The sequence below is a fragment of the Lissotriton vulgaris genome, chromosome 7 (assembly GCF_964263255.1).
Source record: "Lissotriton vulgaris chromosome 7, aLisVul1.2, whole genome shotgun sequence".
Taxonomy (NCBI): Eukaryota; Metazoa; Chordata; class Amphibia; order Caudata; family Salamandridae; genus Lissotriton; species Lissotriton vulgaris.
This window is the reverse complement of record NC_141695.1, coordinates 724,853,165-724,878,028: the sequence shown is the minus strand read 5'-3', so window position 1 is coordinate 724,878,028 and position 24,864 is coordinate 724,853,165. Positions and strand designations below refer to the sequence as shown.

Below are 24,864 nucleotides of genomic sequence, written 5' to 3'. Positions count from 1 at the left end.
GTTCTTTATCCGGCTAGAACCCTCATGTTCTACCAACTACCTGTACTGTCTATTTGCACATAATTGTATATGTTGTGAAGCGCTCTGATACCCTCAGGTCCAGCTAGCGCCGGACAAAAAATATATTATATAGAATTCCAGAAGGACCTGGAAGTGCTCTTTGCTATTCAGGTTTAAAGCAGACACAGTAAAATATTTATTCTGTTTTCCCCTCAGGTACCAGACCAACTTAGACACGGTTGTATGTCCATGCAAGAATGATGTCACTCAGTCTTTGGTTTATTCTATTTTCTTCTGAAAATTTTATGCATTATACACTAAAAGTGTCTTGGCTACGCTTTTGAGATCTAGAAATATGAGACATTGTTCCTGATCTTACCTTTTTCTCAAACACCTTCCAGATGAGGATACCTTCACTGCTGTAACTTGCTTCCTTTGCGCTGTTGTACGATCAAGTAGAACAATGCACTTTACTTAAATATGTGATGCTGTTAGTTATTTTATGGGATGCTACCGAGCAATGAAATATGCACTTTACCTGAATTTTGTATACAGAGTTTTAATATTTGGTTGTGTGCAAGGCACTATTTTAATATTGATCAAATATGGATGTATTTTATTGTAATTTTTCTTATGCTTTATGTGTTCTTCTGCTTCTATGGTTTTATTAACAATTGAATAAAGTTATTGTGAACTGAATGGAATGTGAGCACATCTTTAGGGGTCTCTATCATTGACGTACAATCGTAGCAGCAATTAAGGTGCAATTCGCGCTGTGCAAATGTACGACTAATAAGACGTGCAGCATATAAAATGCAGGGATTCTATCCGGTGTTTAACTTTCTTTAGACATGCTAGTATGTACGTTTTTCAGCCTAACCTACTTGACTCATGCAAAAAGAGTTGACATAAAACATACTATGGAATAAGAATAATACTGTCTTACACTGTGTCTGTTCACACGACCACTGCATAGCATGCCATATTCTAGCTTGGTCATAGGGGACCAGTCTGTTTAACAAAATATTTAACAAATACTACATAGAGCACCATGTATGCAGGTTTCAAGCATTCAATGTCTGTGTGCCTGCATGTAAGAACTCCAAGTTTATCATTGGTTTGCTCAAACGGTGTCTTCCTTTAGGCAGGAGTTTTCGGACAGATGAATGTTATGTGTATTAAAGTTTAATGTTTATTATATTTTGTGCCTTGCTGCACACTCTGCATACAATGGGGTCTGATGTCAAAACCATAGTGGTAGGCAGTACCATATTGGCAAATTATTAAGCCAATACTAAAGAAATATATATTTTTTTCATAAATTGTGAATAACGTGCAAACGTATAAGACTGTGGATCCATGGAACAGATGGTTGCTTATAACCTGCTAAGAAACCCCATGCTTGACCAAGTTCCTTTTATCTCCGGCAAAGGGATTGAACAAATTTGCTTGTTCATTAGTCTTTGGAATTTGTAAACCCTGCACGTCACAGCTCAGAGATCTGAGGCTTGTATACACTGTAGGGAGGAGACCACGTAATCTCTATGGGGTGATGTTCCTAGAGGGTCACTTAGCTCCCACCAGATCAGATGGCCCAGAATCTAGTGCTGGGAAGCTTTGAGAAGATAACACACTTAAAAATACTCCTTGTCTCACCAGATTCTGTTTTTGGAGTCCAAGCTCTAAGCCAGTGGTCTTCTACATTTTCTGTAGTGAGAACTACTTCTGATCACTAACATCCATTGTGACCTACTGAAGGCTAAGCAATTTGTGCACTGCCATACATGCACCCACCCCCTGCTTCACTGACTTTAAGCATAATGTCCATAGAGCCAGGTACTATGGTTTGAACAAAATACTTTGACAGGGAGCATTATGTCAGGGCTGCCAAGTGCGTCAGTGAGAACGTGTTCTTTGGGGGTGTCTGAAAATGTGTTTGAATGAATGGGATATGTAAATGTAAATGTAATTTGCTCTTTTATAGCGCCTATCACCCAGGGGTCTCTAAGCGCTGTACGAATACCGCTGTGGAACCTTTCCTGGCATGTTCCTGTGAGGTGTCCACTCCTGGGCACCCCCACGGTGAAGCCAGGCATCCTAGCGTTGTTAGGGCCAGTGTGGAGATTAAGCAAGCTATTGCCCAGAGTTGCAGAGTGGAACCCATGATTAGAGTAGGCACCGAGGCGAGAATTATCGGGTCCGAGGACATTGAGCCCAAGACCCTGCCGCAACGGGGATTAAACCCAGGTCCCGGGCCAGACCTCTGCCTCAGGGTCTGCCGCTCTAATCGGTGAGCCACACTTCTCCAAGTGAGCATGGGTGACTGACAGCCTGTGTTGAATGTACTTGCAGCACAGGACAAATCGTTCGCCATATGTGTCACCATTATAAGTAAGACACAAACATACAATAACTGATGGGGCCCATCCCCCCCAACATTACCAAGCCCTTTGTTGGCTATTTGGGGTCGTTTGCACTTAGGACTCCATGAGTATTTTCTACATAAGGTATCCATGCCAAATTTGTGTCCTTTTTTTTCAACATCCTGGGGATTCTAAAGGTACCCAGGGTTTGTGGATTCCCCAAAGGAGACCTAGAAAATAGGCAAAATATAGCACAATTTCGAGTTTAATAAAAAAAAGTGCTCCAGATAAAAGTGTCTGGTTTTTGTTGTCCTAAAAATGGCATCCATGAATGGTTTACTGTACTAAAGTCACTGTTTTCCCTGCTTTCAGGAACATACAGAGCTGAATCGAAAATATAATTTTGTACCACAGCTTTGTCATTTTTCTAAGAAGTAGCCTATTTTAGCTATTTTGTGAGCTGTTAACCTACCTCCAGGTTGTGGTAGGAGCCAGTCTGATTGATCCAGGAAAGGAATACATTTCTAAAAAATAGACCATTCCAAATTCAGCATGGGGTCATATGTGGAGATCCTGACAACATTTTCATCTGAAAGCTTTTGTCACAATAGGTGACTCACAAAAGCAATATACTATTACATTCACAGGACACTTCTGGCTGCAGGGATGAATAGGGTTTGTGGGTTCTCAAATAACCCAATATACCCAGAGCAAACAATGGAGCGTCACCGTAGAATGTTTTTTCATTGAGTACAGAGTGTAGACTAATTCTTATAGCAAATTAGGCAGAGTGAAAAATTGGTATTAAGGACACTTTTGTATTTCTGAAATGGGTGAAAGATACCGAGTTTAGGAGCAGAGGTTACTTTAGGAGCTATGGTCATTTTTACATTTCTGCATTTGTGGGTACCCCTACTAGCATATGATTTGGAGGGAATTTTTCAAAATCTCATTTTTCTTATACACTGGCTTACATTTCAAAAGAATACATGTAGCAAAATCCAATTGGTAATAACAAATGTTATGCTATGCTATGCTCCCACAAGTCTTCCGATAAAAATGGTACCGTGCAGGTGTGGGTAGGCCAAGTGCCTGCATCAGGAAATGACCCAAAAAGTAACATGGACACATCACATTTTTCCACTGAAAACTGACCCTTATTTATGCAATGTGTCTGCCTGTGGATTTTCAGGCCTAGCTGTAAACCTGTAAATTTTTTTAAACTAGGGGCCATATTATCGAGAACGACGATAACATTATCTCCACTTTAGCGGCAGGAAACTGCTGCTAAAGCGGCAATAAGTGACTTGATAATATGGCCTTGTAAATTCCCATAGAAGCCCAGGTTCTGGTGTGAAGCTGGGCTTCTATGAGAATTCACAAGGGCATAATATCAAGTCCCTTGTCACTGCTTTAGCGGCAGTTTCCTGCCGTGAAAGTGGCGATAATATTATTGCTGTTCTTGATAATATGGCCCTAGATGCCTATGGGATTCCAGGATTGGGTGACTTCTCACCAGGTTCTGTTACTCAGAATCCCTTGCAAACCTCAAAACACATTTTCCTCACATTCTGTGATGAAAAGTTCTAGAATTTGAAGGAAGCCACAAATTTCCTTCCACCCCGCATTCCCCAAGTCTCCTTATCAAAATGGTACCTCACTTGAGAGGGTAGGCCTAGTGCCTGTGACAGGAAAAGGCCCAAAATGCAACATTCACACATCACATTGTGCACCTGAAAACTGACCTTTTTTATGCAATGTGGCTAGCTGTGGCTTTTGGGTCCTCAATCAGCCAGAACCTAGGGAAACCTAGCAAACCTATACATTTTTTAAAACTAGACACCTCCAGGTATCCAGGGTGCACTGACTTGCGATGCCCTCACCATGTTCTTTTTACCAAAAATCCTTTGCAAACCTCACACTTTGATTAAAAACAAACATTTTCCTCACATATATGTGATGGAAGATTCTGGAATCTGCAAGAAACCACAAACTTCTGTGAACTCGGCATTCTACCAAGTCTCCCGATAAAAATGGTATCTCACTTGTGTAGGTAGACCCAGCGCCTGCAACAGGAAACTATTAATCACGAAACAACCTGGTTTAGCAAGGAGGTCACCTGCGTTTTTGGTCCGAGGCACGGTTGCCATCTAGAAAAACCTACAAAAGCCAGGCATTTCTGAAAACTAGACACGCGGGGAGTGCAGGGAGGTCTTGGTTGTGTGGATCCCTAAAAGTTTTCTTATTCAGAATCCCTTGCAAACCTCAAATTTATCTTTAAAAAAAATCATATTTTCCTCAGATTTCTGTATGAGATCTCCACACCGGCACACATTTCCTACCACCCAGCATTCCCCTCGGTCTCCCAATAAAAATGATACCTCACTTGTGTGGCTGCCCAAAGCAGAGTCATCCTAAAAATTCTTAAATAGCTTACCTTATGGACATGCTTTGGTGCCCCCTCAATCTCTACACATTTTTGGCACTTCGCTGTCACAGGGACTTGGATTTCTGTAGCTTCTTGCAAACAAGCTCCTGCGATAATACTTTGCGGAAACAATGAACTGTAACACGGGACACAGTACCAGCTTTGTAGAGTTCACTCAACAGCTCTACTTCCATATAGAAATTGTCAACATAAAAGTTGTAACATTTGTAAAGAAGTGGCTGGACAAGCTCCAATACAATCTTTCCTGCGACCCCTAATGTAAGAAGACAACCTACAGGGTTTAGAGTGGAGTCCTTCCATGAATACACTCTAAAGCTGTACACTTAGTCATGAGAGCTCTCACACAGCTTGTATAGCTTGATGACATTGTGAGCATTTTTGCTCGCAATGTGCTGCCTGAACAGCAGTTGCACTTTGAACAGGATCAAGGACACATTGATGGCTATATTCTTTCAAGGAGTATATACCTCTGTTAACCTGGCAGACAAATTCTCCACAACAGGCCAAATTTCGAACAGCCTTTCATGGTCTAGATGGTGCCAGGGCAATGTAGTAGAATTGGGTATTGAAATGCAACATGCACTGAAATAGCAAAAAACAATCTCTGCTCATGTAAGGTGTGAAGATGGGGGTTACCCAAACCGCAAAAGTAGACCAGTAGGACTGCAAGGATGGTTTCTGCAATGACCCCATTTTGAGCTCATGGCCCAAAAATATTATCTTCTACTCATTCAGCAAAGTTGGAATCCACTGATGTGTCCTAGAATGGGGCCCTATGATGCCTTTATGAGCCCTTTGAAAATGTTCGGCACGCAAAATTGTATGCTGTACAATTTGTTCAAGGAACTCAACATCCAGAAAGAGATGGACATAGTTAATTGGCAAGAAGTTGGCCGTATTGACGTTACATCTAGTATTGCCAGTAAAAGGCAGAATTTGGGGCTGAACTAAATTGGGGGGCTGTGCTTGCCGCTGCTCGTGCATGCTCTCTGGGTTGGACTAACCTGCTACTGTTGTCCTGCTGCATAGACTATGCTTGCGAAGGAACAGCATGAACATCATCATCATCTCCCTCTGAATTGCTTGAAGATGAGTCAGATGGGACTCCGTTGACTGAAAAATCACTTTCCAGATTTAGCTCCATTGTCCTCTACCTCAGATGCTGTCTCAGTATCTGCTTTCTCAGTCTCTGAGCCTACCTCAGTGTTGTTCTCCACAACCGGAGTTAGGACTTGAGCGACACATATCTACACACCATTATCTTCTTTCCTAAATCAGCAGGTTGTCCAAAGACACTAAAAAAGACAATAAAGACAGTATTACTTCACTTTGCCACATACCCATCATCACAGCCTTTAGCACTGGTGGCGCCCAGTGCGACAATCATTTTTGCTACTCCTCCATGACCTCCTGCTTGGATTCTCTCAGTACCACCCAGTGCCCCTCACCTCTCCATAGCCCCTCTCTCACATACAGTTCATTAGCTTTAATTTTCTGGTAATGGCTGGCTTTACTAATCCACTTCGCTATCCACATAAAATACAGATCTGTTATTTGCAGCAGGCACATTTCCCTTTGCAAACATTATGCCATGTCAAAACTTCCACAAGACAAAACTCTGATCTCCTTCTCCAGCAGGAGCATAATCCCAAGCTATGTTAACATTTTTATTGCTGCCTGAAAGCAGTGTAACAATGGGCCCGATTCACAGAATTAACTTAAGACAAAATCCTAAACGTACTACCATTTTGGTATTCACAGAAGGCACTTACTCATTTTGGTATTCACAGAAGGCACTTACTCATTTTGGTGTTCACAGAAGTTAGGAGTTCTAACTTTAGGACTCCTAAATGCCTTCTGTGAATACCGATAGTCTTAAAGTTAGGATTTTTCTCAGTTTAGTAGTAACGTTAAGACTCCTAACTTTAGGACTCCTAAATGCCTTCTTTAAATACCGAAAGTCTAAAAGTTAGAATTTTTCTCAGTTTATGAGTAGTGAAGTTAGGACTCCTAACTTTAGGACTCCTAAATGGCTTCTGTGAATACAGAAAGTCTTAAAGTTAGGATTTCTCTCAATTTAGGAGTAGTAAAGTTAGGGGTCCTAACTTTAGTACTCCTAAACTGAGTTTTATTCCAGGGTCTGCTTAGCCTGGATTCTTTCAAGGGGTTTTGTTGGTTTGGTATGCCCGGTATTTGAAATTTTAGGACATGGTGGTCAGACCATAGGACTGGGACTGGTTGGTTGACCCTCACCTGAGGAGAGTTAGTAAATAGAAGATCTAAGGTGTGCCTAGCTATATGGGTGGGGCCAGTTTCCAGTTGGTCAAGGCCTAGCGTGTTAAGGCTAGAAGCAAGATCATCTGAGTGAGGATAGGATGGTTGATCTGATTGGTAAATGAAATCCCCCAAAAGGAGGAAGTTGTCAGCGGCCAGGACATGTGGTGCAATTACCTCTGTTAAATGGCTATTGAAGTGACTTTTGCTGCCAGGGGGTCGATAGAGTAGGGCCCCTCTCCAGGTCCCTTTCCTGATACTGTTTATTTTGAAAATGCCGATTTCATCCCAGTCCGTTTGGATGGAGTCAATAATGTGTACATTAATCTTAGTCCTAAAAGCTATTGCTGTGCCCCCGCCTACTTTACCTTTTCTGTCTAGCCTGGTCAACTAATAGTCTTGTGGGAGGGCTAAGGAAATATCGGGTTGCGAGGACTTGTGGAGCCATGTCTCTGTGATAAAAAATAGGTCTGGTTTCTCTGAGTCCAGTAGGGACCAAATTTCCAGAGCGTGTTTTCGGAGGGAGCGGGTTTTGCAGTATAAGCCTGTTAAGTTGGTATGAGTGGGTTTTCTGAGGCATTGACTAGTTTTTGAGGAAGATACGCCATTTTGTAAGGAGTGTTTGTGACTAGTGGAAATCTTGGTCACTCTGTTGGGGTAATACCTTCCACCAGAGGGGATATTCTATTGAGTGTGTGGAGTTTTTGACTAGAGTATCGTAATATAGCCATGGAGGGGCTGGGGAGATGGTAGATGAAAAACTGGCAGGGTGTCTGGCGTCTGTCAGGCGCAGACGTGCTTTCCTTCAGCTCTGCGCACTTCCTTAAATGTGACAAAAAGTGGGTGGGACTGCAGCAGCGTATGGGGCGAGTGGAGTGCTAACCTCTGGTGCTCTGAGGTGCAGTCATTTAAAAATGGTGGTGCTCATACCCTCCGCTCAAACGACTTTGCCGCGGTGGACCAGGGCAGCACAGTGCGATACAGGTGAGCGCCCTGGCGCGATATTTAAAATAACAATTTTAAAAATACGGACAAACAATGTCCTGAACGAAAGTGTGTTCATTTTTGAGGTTGTTAATGGCCCCTAATCATTGGTTTTACTGCCACAGAGGGTGCCACCTACATTTCCTTTAATTGCTATAACATGCCACATAATGCACATTTTACTTGCTTCAAAATTCAGCATCATTGCAGCAAACCCCAGTCAAGGAATTCCAGAGTAATGCCATAGTCATAATTATAGTCACGCCTATGATACAATCATTTTATTAACTTTTTCTTATACTTACTACTGCAGGTGCAAAACGTTCTTAATGGGTTGGATATCACCAACATTCAGGATGTAAGAGCAGCCAGCCTGAGCGGTGGGCAAAGAAGGAAACTGACTCTTGGAATATCCATTTTAGGGGACCCGCAGGTAACAAGCATTATTAGTGGTTTGAATTTGTTTAAAGAGAGTGAGTGTTAGGATGATTGAATACGTGTGTGTGTAGTGCCCCTGACTGTCATAGAAAGAAAATGCTATATTGAAGAAACATCTTAAACTACAATAATTTGGAAGCTATGACATGAGCTCTCTTGTGGGAAAGATTGCACTTGCAAAGGTACGGTGTATAGGCGTCCGCAGGGGGGGAAAGGAGGGGCGCTTGCCCTCCCCCCCCCCCTCCCCGGAGCACCTCTCCTTGCCCCCCTTCGGATGCCCATGAAAGCCGCGACTTCAAGACGGGGTTCTCACTCTCTTTCCTCTCTTTTCTTTTATTTGCTTCCCTGTGAAATGGATCCAAAAAAGAAAGACGCTTTTGCTGGAAATGTCGTATTTTTCTGACATTTTAATTCCAAAGTGCAGCATTGGAAATAAAAGGCTAAAAATATGAAAAATAGATAAATACCTAAATAAAGTAAGACAGAGTGGTAGCAAACTGCCCAAACTGATTTTATTCACACCGAAACACATTAGCGCCACTTTTACAGAGGTTGCCAGTGAAGCGCTATTTTTGTTTTCTTGTCTTTGTTTTCTCTGGACTTAGAACTAGTGCACCAATCCTGGAGGTACTGCAATGTGTGGATTGGAAAACAAAATGTGTGCTGCAGCTCTGTGTCCAGGGATGTGGTCTTTTTACCATACTGCTTATGTTTTGTAAAGATATAAGCAATGGCCATTGAAACGGGTCCATTCAGGGCCCTGTAGTCGTGTCCCTAACTTTTCAGGCAAAAGCACTCACTGATTTCTGAATAGTGAGTGTAAAAGCATTAAGGTAACCATCTTGTTCCTGCTTACATTTCCCATGGTGTGCTAAATGTTGCATTCCCTATAAGTGTTTGCTTTTTCCAGGATGTTGTTACTTTTTTTTTTGAAGGCCGCATATTGCCCTTGTGTAGTGCGTAATTTAAATTGAGCCGCATCCAGGTGTTTATAGGGGGCAGCAGTTGAGTTGTAGTTGAAGACAGTGGGAGTTTTTCTCAGTAGGGCAGTACGGTGTTCAGTGGGGGAGAGGATGTGGCACTATGGTCAGAGCTGCTGAATTTGGAACTGGGAACCAGGTTCAGCCTTAATAACCAGTCCACCAGACCACTTTCCTGCGAGAGCACAATCACATGCTAGACCCTAGAAGGCTTCGCAACACATTAGGAGCCCTGGTGTCTTCGCACCAGCAGGTGGACCCTAGCATGACAAGTCTAGGTTAACCTTCAAGGCTTGTCCACCACTATCCATACTGAAGTTCACCTCCAGTCTTGCGAGCCAAACTTTGAAGCAACATGCCCTAGAACAATAGTGACTCTGTCACTGATGTCACAGAACCCTTGAGAAGGGCCAGCTATAGGGTGGTGCAACCAGTGTGACCGCACCGGGTGCTGACTTTAGGTGGTGGCATCATGTTTGCAAGTATATTATGGTTTTAAAAACGCTTGCTGCCTCCTTCCTGGCCTCCAGCAATTTTTGGCAACAATAAAAATGTCATGATGACTCTAGTGATTAATGTTATTCCTAGAGAGAGATCAGAATTTTGTCTAGGGGAAGTTTTGATCATGGGAAGGTAGCTCAGAGGGTTAATGTACCAGCTGCAAAGAACATGCGCCATGCAGATCACAAAGTGCACATAATGTAAATAGGTCAGTGTGTACTGCTTTTGTCAGAGAGATCCTTTTGTTACTTGCAGTTTATAAGTTAAAATCCTAACTTAGAACAGTGAGCTATTAACTGTAATCTAAGAGCTGCATGCAAACTGCAAGGTATAAATGAGAGCGTTATGTCCTCCTCCCCCATCTTTGATTATCCTAATGCCCCAAAAAGTGTTCTTTTGGACAGAAATCAATTCTGATTATTAAGGAGAACCCCCAACCATGGTATTATGTTTTAAATTCCGGGTATTGTGTTTCTCCAGACCAATCACTATAAAACTATACTGGCTACTAGTATGGTTGTCATGTAACTCCTACACCTTGTAGTCCTTAGTCTTATGTAACATTTTCTATACAGTGATTTACACACATATTGATTGTCTCTGTGTAATGTGTGTGATGTAAAGTGCTCTGACACCCTACAATGGTATGAGTGGCACTGTAAATCAAATTAAATGCATCTGAGAAAGAGTGGTTATGGAGACTTTGGGGGGGGGCACAGTTAAAGGGTGGTAGTGAGGGAATCCATGGCAGAGGTGGTCATTGGGGGGCACTAAAAAACATTATTGCACAGGACACCACCAGTGCTATCGCTGGCCCTGCCCTTGAGGCCAGTCTGCCTCACCCACAGGTACCTCCATTGGCCTTGTTTCAGCAGTAGTAGCTGCAACTCACCAGGGATTGACAATGCAGGATTTGCACGCACACCAAACTAAGTTCACAAACTTCACAGTCTCCCTGCTTCATTTACAATCACTTTTAACATGTGCTGCCTGCTGTGGTTCCACTGGAATTAATTATGCAGCAAAGGATGACAAAATGATGCCGTATTGTTGACTAAATTTGCATTAAAAATAAGGCTGCAGTGTAATTAAGTATATTTTCAGATATTTTATTATTTTGACGTGTGTACACATGCTAACAGTCTCTGGAAAGATTTTTCCTTATTAGTACCAGTGTAACATACAAACGCAGCAGTGAGAAAGGTGACCAGTCAACCTTTGCAATAGGCCATCCACTCCGCAGCAACACAAGTCACATTTTTAATTAACTTTTGATATGTTTGAGCTACAAACATTTTATTAGTTTAAATAGTCAGATCAGGCAGCAGATCTTGCATTATGAGGCAACTATGGCAGAGCCATAATTTTAGAGAAAACATTTGTAAAGTAGAATATTTTGCCGTTCATTTTTGAACTGCTGTTGTGGAAAAAGGGAGAAGTGCTGATGACAGAAACTCCATGGCTCGGAGACAAATGGCTTGTGTTTCCACATTTTATTGTATTCGGTACATTCTGTGATTAGAAGCATATCCCACTTTGTGAATATATTTTAATGTCAATAACTCATTATAACCTTAAATAATCATGTGTATCCATTGGTTGATTAAACTGGGCATTGAAATGCCAAACAAATACAAAAAAGTGGGATGTCTGCGCATTCTGACCACACCCTGGCTCCACCCACAGATCCAATCCTTGGGTTATTCCCGCCCTCTGATTCTCCGCCCACTGTTCTTCTACTTTTTTCCCCCACTTCGACCACTGTGTAACACTCAGCATCCCTAGACCTGTGATGTGCCGCCGCTGCGGGCGCCGCATGTGCCACACATTTACGGTGCAGGACTTCCGCATAAGGGAGGTGGCCATTATTGTATCCCTAAACATGTGCACGTTGTCAGTTTGACATTGACTACACATAGAGGTACTCTAGGTTTCTTTTAAAAAATATAGCTAACATTTGGGCCTATACATTTTATTTTGTATAAATTAATTGAATGTGTGTAAAATTTTGCAATGCCCGGGGAATTCTAGTAAAGGGAGCACCCCTTGGCAAATCACTAGCATGTGTGAATGCTGTTTTATTTGTTACTGACTTTGACGTTGTGCTTTAACTTTGGATAACATTTATCATCAATTCTAGCGCCAAGAAGCCAATATTGGTAAATATGTGCAATACAAATAATCCCTAACATACACTGTGCATACAGCATATTTAATCTGGTGCTTTAATCATAGGCTGTTTTAAAGTATTCGGTGCTGAAGACAGCCTTGATTGGTGTTGGATCGAGGACCCGGAAGTCTGCACACCTAGCAGACAGAGATAAAGCAGCTTGTCAGAAAGTTCAGCATTTTCCCTACAGGCGGTGTTTGTTGGCCTGTGGCAGGGTCAGTCACATGTCCTGGATTCCTGTCATTTAATTGAGTCTATCCCAGTTCTGCGCCCCAGTGTTTCTTGTGCCCAACCTGGCACACATCATGTCAGAGGATGGGATCACTTTAACATTTTGCCCCGCCCTGAAAAAAAGTCTGCGGACGCCCATTATGAAAAGGAATCAGACAATTAGGTTTGCACTGTAGCTTGTAAACATTTGCGGCATGTATATAAAGCAGTGCACCATAGTAGATTATGTTGTTCAAACTACCATCCAATGCTACCCCACCTAGGACAATGTGTGTCAGCAATTGAAGGATGTTTTGTTGATTAAACATTGTATAATGATTTTGTCAAAAGTAGTGTATGAAATACTGTGGTTTTCATGTGCTCTGGGCAAGATGCGGGAGTTTCAATCAGGGATATTTCCCCACAGTGTTTGAGCTGGTTGCAGGTTGCCAGTGGTAAAGGAGTATACAAAAAAATCAAGTGAAGTTGGAAACAGGAAAAATAGAGGGAGATGTGGTACAATGCGTAAATTCCTAAACATTTCTCTAAAAGAAAACAATTACATGAAAGTTAGTAAGATTGCAGCTGTGCCACAGTAATGTTGGTGTAAATGAATGCAACACAAACAGATAGCTTATTGGGGAATTTTTCAAGGTTAGATAAATGTGTGGCACAATATTTCAAATCACATGTGAATGAACATAGATGCTATCATTTTATAGGCAACAACTACAGTGGCACAGGCAGCAAGTAACATCTGATGTTTTGCAAGAGTGTTAGTTGTAACAGGATGGTAATCATTTCTTATGATATTGCTTGCACAGAAGACCAGGTTGAAAATGGCTATTAGCTATTTTTGATAAGTTTACAGTGTGCAAAGCAAATGGTTTAGGGCAGGATAGATGGTAGAAATTGTAGCGTTGGTTATCAAGAACTTTGTATGGTTTGTTAATAGCAATGTTGGTATGTCCAGTTTAAAGACCAATTGGTCATAATAAACTTATTTTTGAACTGAACTAATATAATAATGTGGCAAAAGCAGCGATACATAGAAAAAGGCGAGTGTTTTTTGTTGCAGGTTCAGGAAGGCCTTTGTGCAGCTCTTTCATTTCTAAACAAAAAACATAAATCCAAAAACATCTTATCATGACAGCAATGTTATCCTAGGTTACTTTGTAAAGCGTACGTTCACCCGACGGTTTCATGGAGCTGAGCCAACAGAAACATTGCGTATAACATACCGTTTAATAATATGCCAGTCTAAAAAGCCAAGGGCCTCATTTATAAAAAGTGACGCATCGCTGCGTGAAAACAGCGATGCGTCACTTTTCACTGCGCACTCCTTGTGACACCAATGATGCTTCATATTTAATGTATGACGCATCATGTCGCAAGAACTTACAGATACGTCAGTATTTCTGACGTATCTGTAAGCGCAAAAGTGACGCATTGCTGGAGTGTGTCACAAAAGTGACGCAACTCCAGCAATGCGTCCTTTCACATGGGGAAAGCCCCATGTGAAAGGGCTTGCGTCAGTCTTACGCCTGCTGTGAGGCAGGCGCAAGATTTTGACGCAACAGCATCCTAAAAGTGACGCAGTGAAATCTCATAGATTTTACTGCGTCACTATTACGAGGCTTTTTGCGGGGGAACGCCCCCTCTGCATACATTATACCTGACACAGGTATAATGTGGTACAGGGTTTTAAAAAGTGACGCAACTACCTAGATGCGTCACTTTTTAAATATGGCGCAACAAGGCGCATATTTTACGCCGCTGGTGCGTCACAAAAACTGACGCACCGGCGGCGCAAAACTGACGCAAGGCCTCATAAATAAGGGCCCAAGTTTTAATGAGTTTCCTAAATTTAGAATGATAGGAGACGGTCTTGATATCCGATGAGAGGGCGTTCCAGATGTGGGGGCAAATGCAGAGAATCTGGAACAGCCAAGCTTTGATTTTCTTCAAATGAGGGGATGATGAGAAGGCCGAGTGCATAGATCTCAGATTACGGGTGGGTGTGCATTTTTTAATACGGGCTGCAATGAAAGCAGGACTTCTACGCTGATATGATTTAAAGATAATGCAACCGGCCTTGAAGATGGAACATGTTCTACTGGCAGCCAGTGCAATTTTCTCATCAGGGGGATGATGTGGCAATTCCGAACTTGTGAGAATGACAGTCTGGATGCCTGGTTTTGTACTAATTCAGTTTGCGGTTCAAGCCCTTAGGAACTCCCAAGTACAGGGAATTTGCGTTGTCTAACCTAGAGATGAACAGTGCAATAATAACCTGAGTAAGACCCTCGAAGGAAAGAAGTTTACCAATCTTTCTGATTTTGCAAAGTTGTAAGAAGTAAGATGTAATCCCAGCCCCAAATTGGAGTTTCTTATCAAGAGTTTGTTTTTGTTAGCCTTAGTACTCTGCACACTTTACCACAGCTAACCAGTGTTAAAGTACTTGTGCTCTCTACCCTGATGGTTTGAGTGTTATATACCTAATTGGCATATTTGAATCACTTGTAAGTCCCTTGTAGAGTGGTATATCATATACCCAGGGACTGTAAATTAAATGCTAAAAGTGGTCCTGCGGCACTTATTGTGCCACCCACTTAAGTAGCCCTCCAAAACTTGTCCCAGGTTTTCCATTGCAGGCTGCATGCAGTTGTACACTGGCACGTCGACTTGGCATTGAAATACCTGCTTTTCAGTCATATACAGCTGTGATTACGTTTTACGTGACCTATGACACAAGTTCACAAAAATGAATGTTATGAGTGGTGTTTGTATATGTAGAGGGTTTATTTGATTTAAGGGTACGGGAAGTGGTTTTTCTGTTATGTTCATGAGTTTAGTGAAGACTTATGATCACATGGTCGCCTCAAATTATCTCATAGGGTTGAAATGGATGTGCTACTTGAGAAGGGTTGTAACAGTTGAACAATGCAGAGGCACAAGTGTGCTACAAAGATCAAGGGAGATGGAGGTTTTGTTGAACATTTAGCAGCTACAGTGTCAATCAATCAATCAGGGAATTTTAAAGGGCGCTACTTACCTGTGAGGGTCTCAAGGCACGGGGGGGGAGTGCAGCTCCGGGTTATCCAAAAAGCCACATCTTGAGGTTCTTCCTGAAGGTGTGCTGAGTAGGGAAGCATCTGATGTCGACTGGGAGTTCGTTCCAGGTCTTGGCAGCGATGTAGGAGAAGGCTCTTCCACATGCTCTGGTTCTGCGGATGTGCAGGGTTTCTGCCAGGACGAGGTTGGCTGAGCAGAGGTTTCTTTTGGGGATGTGGAAAGAGACTCTTTCATTGAGGTATTTGGGTCAAATGTTGTGGAGTGATTTATAGGCGTGGGTGAGTAGCTTGAAGGTTACTCTCTACTCGACAGGGAGCCAGTGGAGCTCTTGCAGGTTTTGAGTCATGTGCTCATGTCGTGGGGTGCCGAGGATGAGTCTAGCAGCGCAGTTCTGGAAGGTCTGGTGTTTGTGTAGCAGGGATTTGTTGATTCCAGCGTAGAGGGAATTTCTGTAGTCCAGTCTGCGGATTATGAGTGTGTGAGTGACAGTCTTTCTGGCTTCGGGTGGGATCCATTTGAAGGTCTTGCTGAGGATGCAGAAGGAGTTGAAGCAGGTGGGGGCAATGGCTTTGATCTGATGAGTCATGGTGACGTAGGAGTCGAGGATGATGCTGAGGTTCTGGGCGTGGTCAGTAGGGGTGGGTGGGCATCTGAGGCCAGGGGGCCACCAAGTGTTGTCCCAAGCGGCAGGGGAGGGTCCGAGCACGAGGACCTCTGTCTTCTCCGAGGTGAGCTTTAGGCAGCTGCTGCTCATCCAGGCAGCAACATCTTTCATTCCTTCATGGATGGTGAGTCTGTTGTCCTTGGGGTACTTCGTGAGGGAGAGGATGAGCTGGATGTCGTCTGCATAGGATACAATGCTAAGTCTATGCTGTCTGATGATGGCGGTGAGGAGGGCCATGTAGATGTTGAAGAGCATGGGGCTGAGCGATCCTTGGGGTACTCCAGTTGATATCCGTGGGTTCGGAGAGGAAGGGTGGGAGTCTTATCCTTTGGGTACTGCCGGTGAGAAAGGAGCAGATCAAATCGAGGGTGGTTCCCTGTAAGCCAATGTCATGGAGTCTGGCTCCGAGAGTGCGGTTGGAGACAGTGTTGAAGGCTGCCGAGAAGTCTAGCAGGATGAGGGTCGCGGTGTGGCCCTGGTCGAGGAGCATGCAGATGTTGTCGGTGGCAGCAAAGAGGGCGGTCTTGGTGCTGTGGTTGCTGCGGAATATTCCCTGGGAAGAGTTGAGGACGGCATTCTGTTCAATGAAGGTGGTTAGCTGAGCGTTTACTATTTTCTCGGTGACATGGGCTGCGAAGGGTAGGAGAGAGATAGGATGGCAGTTCTTCAGGTCCGTAGGGTCAGCCGTGTGTTTCTTGAGGAGGGGCTTGATCTCTGCCTGACTCCTGTCATCGGGGAAGATGCCGGATGAGTAGTTGGTGTTGATGGTTCAGAGGGATGTATGACATTACAACGCATGCTTTTACCATGCATGCTGTTACAACGCAGTTTTTACAACGCATGCTGTTACAACGCATAGCGCTTTGGGGTGCTGGATAATGAATAGTTTAATTTACTATTCCAACTCCAGTCCCCGTGGATAGTAGGGAAGGTGTTGGATAGTAAATTAAAACTATTCCCTATCCTAGAGCAGCCCCCAGTGCAATGCGTTGTAATGGTTTTCGTTGTAAAACCTGCGTTGTAAAAGCACTGCGTTGTAAAAGTTTCGTTGTAAAGGATGTTTTCCGGTTCAGAGTAGTTCGGGCGCTATGGCGCTGGCAAATACGTGTAAGATATGTGGTGGGCAGTGGTCTGTGGGGGCTCCTGAATGGGTGTTCTTAATGGTCGTGATGGTATCTACTGTGGTGACCCGGTCCAGGTGGTGATGGAGGGCTGGTAGTCTTCGCTAGAGGGGATGGTGGTTTCTGGAACCTGTTCGCATAAGTTCCTGCGAATTGATGGAGTTGGTGAGGATTTTGTTCCGGATGAAGGTTCTCTTGGTAGATCTTATAAGTTGGTGGTATTCTGTCAGGGCGTTCTTGTAGGCAGTCTGGTCTTTGGTGGTCTTGCTGTTTCACCATCATTTTACGAGCCGTCTGCAGGTGTGTCTGGCTTCTTGGAGGTAGGTGGTGTACCAAGTGTCCTTCAGGGGGCACTGTCTGTCGGGGTTGCGGAGGGGTGCGAGCTGGTCTGGGCAGCTAGTGGTCCAGTGGTGTAATTCCTTGGCTGCAGAGTTGGCTTTGTTGTGGTGGAGGGGGGTTTTGCATGAGGATGGAGTTGTGGTGCACCCCTGTGACCTTGTTCCAATTCCTTTGTGGTGGGCATGGCATAGGCTTGATGCGTACACAGAGAGGTGTATGCAGTGGTGGTCTGTCCAGAGTGGGCTGAGAGGTGTGGTTGAAGCAGATGTTGTTCTCTCCTGTGACAATGGGGTTGAGGGTGTTTCCTGCCTTGTGTGTGTGGGTGGTGACGAGCTGCTTCACTCCAAGGTTGGGGAGATTGTCTATGAGTCTGGAGTCTGGGTAGCTGCGGTTGTCGAGGTGGAAGTTCAAGTCTTGTATAAGCATGTGGTCTGTGGAGGCGATGGTGTAGGGTGCAATGAGGTCCACAATGGTAGTGGTGAAAGAGGCGTGAGGCTGGGGGTCTGTAGGTGAGGGTACAGCGAAGAGTTGTTGTAGGGTTGGTCTGGATCTGGAAGTGGAGGTGGAGGTGTTGGAGATGGGGTTGCTCGTGCTGGTGGTGAAAAGTCGGAAGGAGCTCTTGTGTGCGATGGCGAGTCCTCCTCCTGGGCAGTCCTTCCTCTGGATCATGTACCCATCAGGGATGGCGGTGGTGATGTCGGCGGCAGAGGAGGTGCTGGTCCAGGTTTCCGTGATAAATGTGACGTCTGGCAAGAGGGTGTCGAGGAGATCCCAGATCTCTATGGCATGTCTGTGCTGGGAGCTCACGTTGAGGAGGATGCAATTCACTGCTTCAGTGATGTTTGGCTTCCAGCGTGGCGGCAGCAGCCGTGGTGGTGTGGAGGGAGGTGAATGTTCTCCATCAGTGATGGAATGAGAACTGGCCATGGGTGGTGTTTGGCATCGACAGCTGCCTGTTGTTATTCCTTCCAGGGTTGAGTGCGAGGAAGGCAGCTGGGTCATAGCGGCGGGTGGTCAGAGAACCGGGGTCTCTGGCACTAGTCGCGGTCAGGTCTCAGATGGACTTGGCTTTGGCATGCCAGCGGCTGTCCCGCTACCCTCGTCCGCTGCATGGCCACCATTAAATAGGGGCAGGGGAGGGAAGTACAGCTGGAGGCAGGAGCGGGAAACCAGGGAAAGGAGTGGCCACAGGAGCAGCTGAGGTGAAAGACGGGCACAGGGGGCACACAGGAGTAGAGGATCAGGGGGCAAGGAAATTTACACTAAGGCAAATTAAAATAAAATGCAGAAGAGACCACAAGGGTACAGTGGCAACAGGCAGACTCAAACGCCTACCAGCGGAGAAGGGGCGGAGGAGTCAGGAGCTGCACTGGCGGAGAGCTGGGTCACTGACCAGGAGGTCAAAGGTTCTGCTCTGTCATTCTGGAAATATCGCTAATGTGAAAGAAGAGGGGTGGGTTTTAGTTGCTGTTCATTATTTCATTTTGGAGTTGTTGTGAAAACTTTTTTGTCTGGGCTCAACTGGAGAGCATGATTTGGACGATATATATCTGTTTTTTGTACATGCTGCTTTTATGTTTTATCACAGGACTAGGTGAAATACTGCCAGTACAATATAAAATGAGGCATAGGCAAATAGGGATTGTGCGGAGCACAATGGGATATAAATGTATTGATTAGATAACAGTTTCAAAATATAAGCTACCTCAGTTTTCTTTTTACATTTTACAGCTACCCCTGAGGAAGGGCTGTTTGTGAGCCCGAAATACATTGGGTATACTTTTTTTATCAAGGCTGCCTGGGGCTGGGAACCCCACGTGCTGGCGAATAAGGCTTGGGGTGGCATGTCACCAGCATTTGAAATATATGGGATTCACGTTGTCTTAACTAGAAAAATTAAAAGAATTGTGATAACTTTGAGGAACAGAATATGGACAAATAAAGGAATAAAAAATAAGAAATGGAACAATTGAGAAATTGAGGTTTCTCTGCACTTTCTTTTCTGTGCTATGTGTGTGGAAGGTATTTGCGCTCCACTAATTTTGCATTCTTCACCAGTGTGCTGTTGGAGTAAAGCTCAAACAAGTCTGCATGCAATAAATTTGACAAAGGAGCATCACCTAAAGGAATCTATGACAAAACGGTGTGCATTCCATCACTTTCATGAAGACATTAAATATTTTTGCCCTTTTCCAAAAGTTACACCCAGGAAATGAGTAAAGTGGTTTAAAAAAAATAAAAAGAAAGAAAAAACATTACATTCAACCCGTGACAGCTTGGAAAGATTTGATTGACACATAAGCACTTGTGCTACGACAGAGGAACAACAGAAATCCCACCAAGGACTTTAATTTACAAAAAAATGATATTTTTTTTTATCTTGTTTTGCAGTGAAATATTGTTGGTGATTACGTTTCACATGACAAATGACATGGGTTCACAAAAATACATTTTATGACTGCTGTTTGTGTTTGTAGAGGGTTTATTTGAGTTAAGGGTATGGGAAATGGTGTTTATTCTATGTTTATGGGTTTAGTGAATACTTACAATCATGTAAGCTGTTCAAATCATCTCAGAGGGTTGGAATAGATGTGCTACTTGGAGAATTTGCAACGGCGAAACCCTTAGATGGAACTCCCAGTGGGCAGGCGGAACTTACTGCGCCAGTGATCAGAGGTTGGCAGGAGAAGGGCATCCAAACGCTTGGAGATCTATATCATGAGGTGGCACTCACACCATACACAGCGTTAGTAGAGTAGTAGAGGTAGAGGGGCTGCCAGCAGTGCAGTTCCTCGCCCATCGCGTGCTGGTAGCCTCACTCACTGCCAAATGGGTGATGTCACTACAGAGCCACGGACGCATCTTACCATGCATTACTTGCACGTCATGGGACAGGGCAGGCATCTAACCCGCTGATTCGGAGCCTCACTTAGAATACATGCAGTGTTTAGCCTCGATACACTCTGCCAAAAAATGGGAACAGGACCTGGGTCACTAGTTCACCCACACTGAATGGACCCGAGTGCTTGCGAGCCCAACACGCATCCCCAGAAGTATGCGGTTCCGACAGATACAGCTATACATAGTTCATAGGGCATATCTCTCGCCTGCAAAAATTAATCAATATTTCAGACATGACGATGCACAGTGTCCAAGGTGCGCTGAGATTGGAGCTGATTTATTACACATGCTCTGGAGCTGCACCCGGGTGGGTACGTACTGATGCAGAGTGCCCACAATGCTGCAAACATGTACTGGTCGGGAGCTGCATTTCGGTTGGCCAACCTATCTATTGCACAAGTTCCATAGAACTCCCAACACGAAGGTCACATCCAGATTTTTAGACCTGGGATTGATAGTAGCTAAGAGGCTGATAACGAAAAGGTGGAAAGCGCCAGACTCCCCCCATACACAGGCCTGGCGGAGCTCGCATGGGCCAAGGTTGAAAGCCTCGCCATCAGACGTGAAGAAACTCTGGGACTCCATAAGGTTCCCATCGCAACATACTGGGGTGAGTTCTGCACTGATTACAACTAAACACAGGCACGACAACCAGGGACTCCTCTGATGCGCAGGCAATAGGTACCTAGCATACATGCAAACTGAGATAGCATATACACCACAACACCTGTTCACTGTCAAATACGGCTGACTGTATCTGTATGCAACCGCACACCTTAGCAACTGGGGGGCAGCTAGCAGCCACAGGTTGTACTAGTAACATACATACAATACTAGGTATGGAAACGGAGAGGGGTTGAAGGCTGAGCAATTGTTACAGATGTTCCTTTCCTTTTTTTCCTATTTTTTCCGTTACCTCATCCAAATCTGGTGTTGTTTGAATCTATTGCTGTCGCCTCACCAGCTATGGGTACCCGTACAACCACTTTATCTGTATGTTAGCGCACATTAAGGCATGCAGAGGAAGCATGTCATAGCGCATATACTCCGACGGTCAATCAGAAATGTAAACCAATATGTAATTGACATGACTTCTGTCCCACCCCCCCTTTCTCTCTTTTTTTTGGTTTTCTTCCCTCGCCTACCTATTGGGCACGGATTGCAACGGCACCTAAAAGTCGTGTTTTACCAGCACTCATGCTATGCTGCCCTGTGAATGCGATAGGAATATACCAAAGGGAATATGTACCGTACCTCACATAACAGATAGACTGCCCAGCGATGCCTATATATATGCTGTATGTTGTAAAAATATAAAATCAATAAAATAGATTTGCAAATAAAAAATGCCACAAATTCGTAATATTGCATAGTGGTGAAATGATTTTAAACATGAGTAACGAGGTTGCCAACTGCGAGGAGCATTTTCATGAATTGCTTGGGTTTGGATACAATTTACACATTTGAATAAAGCATACGTGCTCAATAACTTAAAGAATATATATCACCTTCCTTATTCACCATCTATCTCAGTAGCACTAAGAAACAATGATTGGTCGATCATTTCTGCCTTCTGAATCACAGAAATACGTATTTTATTTATTGGTAACTTGAGGTGCTTTGCCAGAATATTTCTTCTTTTCTGAATCCAATACGGAGGTGAATTAAAGACACAAGGATAAGATGGCTAGGAGCAGAAGTGGTGGAAACGCATATGGGAGAGTTCTTCACTCCACTCTGTGCAGTTGTATTTTGCTTTACACATTTGCCCATTTCTCAACTTCAAATGTATAAGTAGATCAGAAACAGTGGTTTGAATGGAATCAGTGATTTAAAACCCAGCCATCTGGATTCCAAAGGCAGCTACTTAGGCAATGCAGCACGGCAGTGCTCCTTGAAATCAAGTGATATACAGGTGCACACTGTTATTCTTTTACAATTGTACACAATTCACATGGCCATAATTACCAGCGTCTATTGCCTTTCTCCCCATCAGCCCTGAAGGATAATGAGTGGCCCCAAAATTAGTATGCTGTCTTGTCATCAGATACCCTCTGTTTTAAATGAAATGCCCTTGGCTAACCAGTGAAAAACTAAAGTTTATTACGTTTTTGTGGCATTTTATTAATTTATTGGCATGTATCAAAAGGGACAAATATTATGGGGGTAACCCTTGGCAGTGCTTGTGACTAGAACTTAAAAGGTTCAATATATGTATTAAGTTGTGTGAAAATGAATTGCTTCTATTCTCTGGTAACCGGTCTTATAGATAACCACCACACTGTAATGGATCAGGTACACTTTGAAGACTCCTATTTTGTTGCAATAGACCCTAAATGAGACAAGTTCAGATCACCTAAGTATGCGAATATGTCATCTTTTTTCAAATCCTCATTTTGATTCTGTTCATAAACTCTTCTTTACATCCACAACTACATTCCTCACGTCCATGTTTCAGATAGGGTTTGAACTAGTTTTGAACCAAATTCTTTTAAGCATACATATTGAGACAGATGAGTATACATTTTATGTAAGATTTTGTCTGAGTGAAAATTAAGAGAAGACATTTTGTCACGGAGAATAATTTGACTACATTTCATGCCTGCATTGGTTTTCAAGTTCTTCATTGCTACGATAGTGAACAATGTATGATGAATGTTTCTTAGTCAGCAAGTGGCGTTGGATGGTTGAGAGGGAGTCCATTATTCATTGTGAACTTACCTGAAATAATGTGATACATATCTGTGACCTAATTTACCTGTGAATTTATACCAATCAAGTAGCTGGTTAAACATATGTTCTTGATGTAATATTTCTCATACTGTATTTAATACAGGTCTTGTTACTTGATGAGCCAACTGCTGGCCTTGATCCCTGCTCACGACATCATGTGTGGACCCTTCTGAAAGAGCGCAAGGCTGGCCGAGTAACCCTGTTCAGCACCCAGTTCATGGACGAGGCTGATATCCTGGCAGGTGACCAATAACTGATTTCTTAATCAAAATTGCTTGATACATGTTAAGTGTAAGGGTATTGATGCATAGCTGGATAGAAATCTATCTTCTTGCTGAAGACCTGTCATATGGACTATTGTAGAAGATGCCATAGTGAGTGACTGGGTGCAAGGGTGGATGAATGTGTGAGTGCTTTGATAAACAACTGAGCACAGTGGTGGGTGTGGCCACCAACATTAGTGTTGCGATACATACTCTCACTCGTTGTACCAATTCAGTCATTCATGCTTTCACTCACACATTTATCTAGCTGTACTCTTAGCTATTAAACCTTGTGTTCATTTTTCCATTCCAATTTCCATTCACTTATCCAGTCATCCATGCACCCAAATACTTTCCTGTCTGCTGTTTTTTAATCCGTTTTACATTCCACTATCTCCATGCACATATCCAAAATAATCAGTTCAGGAGTAAGAACTTTTATTTCAAAACAGAAGCAACATATTGGATTTAACTGTATGTTTGTGTCCCTGAATATGTATATGTGGTTGTGTGCCTGTGCTTGGGTGTGCACCTGTTACAACGCCTTTTTTACAACGCACTACTGTTACAACGCATCCATTACAACGCGGATACTGTTACAACTCATGTTTTTACAACGCATTTTTTTACAACGCAGGTACCTTTACAACGCATACCATTACAACGTAAGTATTGGTAAGTATATAGTTATTTTTTAAATGTTATATGTTTGGGGTAAAGGGGTATTTTTAGGGGTTAGGGTCAGTTTAGGGTTTTTGGGTAAAGGGGTATTTTTAGGGTTCAGGGTCAGTTTTCAGTTTTTGGGTAAAGGGGTATTTTTAGGGTTCAGGGTCAGTTTTCAGTTATTGGGTAAAGGGGTATTTTTAGGGTTTAGGGTCAGTTTTCAGTTTTTGGGTAAAGGGGCATTTTTAGGGTTCAGGGTCAGTTTTCAGTTTTTGGGTAAAGGGGTATTTTTAGGGTTCAGGGTCAGTTTTCAGTTTTTGGGTAAAGGGGTATTTTTAGGGTTCAGGGTCAGTTTTTAGTTTTTGGGTAAAGAATATTTTTAGGGTTCAGGGTCAGTTTTCAGTTTTTGGGTAAAGGGGTATTTTTAGGGTTTAGGGTCAGTTTTCAGTTTTTGGGTAAAGGGGTATTTTTAGGGTTCAGGGTCAGTTTTCAGTTTTTGGGTAAAGGGGTATTTTTAGGGTTCAGGGTCAGTTTTTAGTTTTTGGGTAAAGGGGTATTTTTAGGGTTCAGGGTCAGTTTTCAGTTTTTGGGTAAAGGGGTATTTTTAGGGTTCATGGTCAGTTTTCAGTTTTTGGGTAAAGGGGTATTTTTAGGGTTCAGGGTCAGTTTTCAGTTTTTGGGTAAAGGGGTATTTTTAGGGTTCAGGGTCAGTTTTCAGTTTTTGGGTAAAGGGGTA

General features: G+C 43.3%; 1 protein-coding gene across 1 annotated transcript in view; it reads left to right on the top strand.

The window, feature by feature from the left end:
* LOC147702336 (ATP-binding cassette sub-family A member 10-like) overlaps positions 1-24,864 on the top strand; it is a 1,673,715-nt gene that overhangs the window by 618,479 nt on the left and 1,030,372 nt on the right. Inside the window, exons 14-15 of the mRNA XM_086930968.1 lie at positions 8,384-8,503; positions 23,306-23,444. Coding sequence (XP_086787094.1) covers positions 8,384-8,503; positions 23,306-23,444 — 259 coding nt within the window. The remainder of the gene's footprint in view (positions 1-8,383; positions 8,504-23,305; positions 23,445-24,864) is intronic.